At 37.2% G+C, this 1,845-nt stretch overlaps 1 protein-coding gene across 1 annotated transcript; it reads right to left on the bottom strand.

Annotated features, from left to right (window-relative positions):
* Window positions 1-53: 53 nt before the first annotated feature.
* LOC113216335 (uncharacterized) lies at window positions 54-1,192 on the bottom strand. Its single transcript, XM_026436084.2, has 2 exons — window positions 1,101-1,192; window positions 54-1,018 (listed from the first exon to the last, which is right to left on the bottom strand). Exons 1-2 carry the CDS (start codon window positions 1,128-1,130, stop codon window positions 701-703), a joined length of 348 nt encoding a protein of 115 aa, XP_026291869.1. The 5' UTR covers window positions 1,131-1,192; the 3' UTR covers window positions 54-700.
* Window positions 1,193-1,845: the final 653 nt, after the last annotated feature.

Genomic DNA, 1,845 nt, shown 5'->3' with positions numbered 1-1,845 from the left:
GACCCTCCAGAAGGGGACCCTCCAGGATCTACCCGATTTTAAGATACATTGATGTTCATGTATTATGAATTTGTGAATATGTTTAAATTAGATTTGCGCAGTACCGTCTTTCGGCGCCCTGGACCTATGTGCATAAGTCAAAGGAAGAGTGGGAAAATGATACCAAGGAGCAAAAGAAGAGGGATATGAAATTTTTTTTAAATGTAAGTATCAATGTGAGGATTGTGAGACAGAAGGGTTTGGGACCAATAACAAGTCAGCGTGGATTTCTTCCAGACTATGTTCCCCGACTTCCGCTTTCAAATAACAACCGACCAGACATTTCGGACAACATTATGTATCCACATGCCATTGGGACCCTGCCTGTTGGACGATGTACTGGTGACGACCTCTTATCAGTAGATGGTATGTTCTAGGAATAAAATGATATCTGAGTGTACCTAAACTAATGCTCATTGTATTAGATGGATTTTTGGCTTCAGGCCTACGATCTATATTGTTTTTTGTTCGATTTTTGAGAGGTGAGGTATATATTATAAACAAAGTACTGAAGAAGCTGGTAATAAGTTCATTTTTAATCTGTTCTGCATCTTTAACAAAAATTCATTCATTGCGACCAATCAATTTTTCTTTCTGCATTTAGCATAAAATTAATGCTGTATCACCTCAAGCAAATTAAAAGTTAACTTAAGAACAGTAATCAAACACTTGTGATGATCACAAGATAAAATATGTCTTTTGCAGACTTTTGCGTGTTTTCATCTGTACGGAATGTTGTTAACTGACGAATACATTTCACCCTGAAATTCATACCCATAGTTTTGAAGGTTATTTGATTCAGGATAGCTGCAAAGTGCTCCCTCTGAGCTGCTGTTCCCTTGCTTCCAGAAAGGTAGTTGGGAGGTGGAATGTCATAGGACAGTGAAAATTTAGTCCTCCTTTTAGTCACTGTGCGACCATACACTTCAGTGATAGTGAACTTCTTGAGCTGCTTTAAAAGGGCCTTTTCTACAGCAACCTGCGTAGAAAGAATTAGTAAATAAATATTGCAGCTTTTCCTTTCCTCAAGGAGACGAAATTAAAAAAAATGGGATGCTTACATCAACCACATCAACTGCTAACTTGTCCATTGTTTTGTTCAGATTTTCTTATTCAGGTCTTTGTTTTTTCGACAGGATCATCGTCCAACGGGAAGACAAGTGAGTAAAAGTGAGAGAAGGCGGTTTTTAGGCTGCGTTTCACGTTTCTGGTTGGCGGTTGGCTTGGCTACAAAGCGGTGGTGGGGGGCGGGGGGCTGGGCACCCCAAAATTTTACGTTTTTGGGTCCAAAATTGTAATTTTCTTTAAATTTTAGGTTATTTTGACCCTGCGTACCCTGCGTAAGAATATATGAATCATAAAATATGATTTCATGACGAAATTGGGCGTATAGTTTTGAAATTATCGGTATTTACTGTGATTATTTACAAAGAGAAGAATAGAAAGAATCAAACCAATATCATACCAAATTGAAAGCTAACCTTGGTCTTGAATAATATATGCTGGAAAACGATTTTTTGGGTGTATCAACCAGTAATAAATATTTCATAGAGAGAGAATTATATCCACCTAAAATAAAAATGTGTGTTGTATTCCAGTGTTGTTTTCCCTATCTTTGGATCTGAAAATCTCTGATTGATACCTTAGCAGTTTGTAATAGCTGGAAGCCATCCTGACTGGCCCTTATAACTAAACTATTTAACAGACTGCTTGTTTTCCGATTCTATAACTTCCATTATTTCTAAAATTTGATTAGTTGAACTCATGTCATATTGTGCCTGGTTCTTACAGAGAAAAAAAATCTGT

This window comes from Frankliniella occidentalis, unplaced genomic scaffold (assembly GCF_000697945.3).
Source record: "Frankliniella occidentalis isolate FOCC.00 unplaced genomic scaffold, Focc_3.1 Scaffold165, whole genome shotgun sequence".
Taxonomy (NCBI): domain Eukaryota; kingdom Metazoa; phylum Arthropoda; class Insecta; order Thysanoptera; family Thripidae; genus Frankliniella; species Frankliniella occidentalis.
This window is presented reverse-complemented; position numbering and strand designations above follow the sequence as displayed.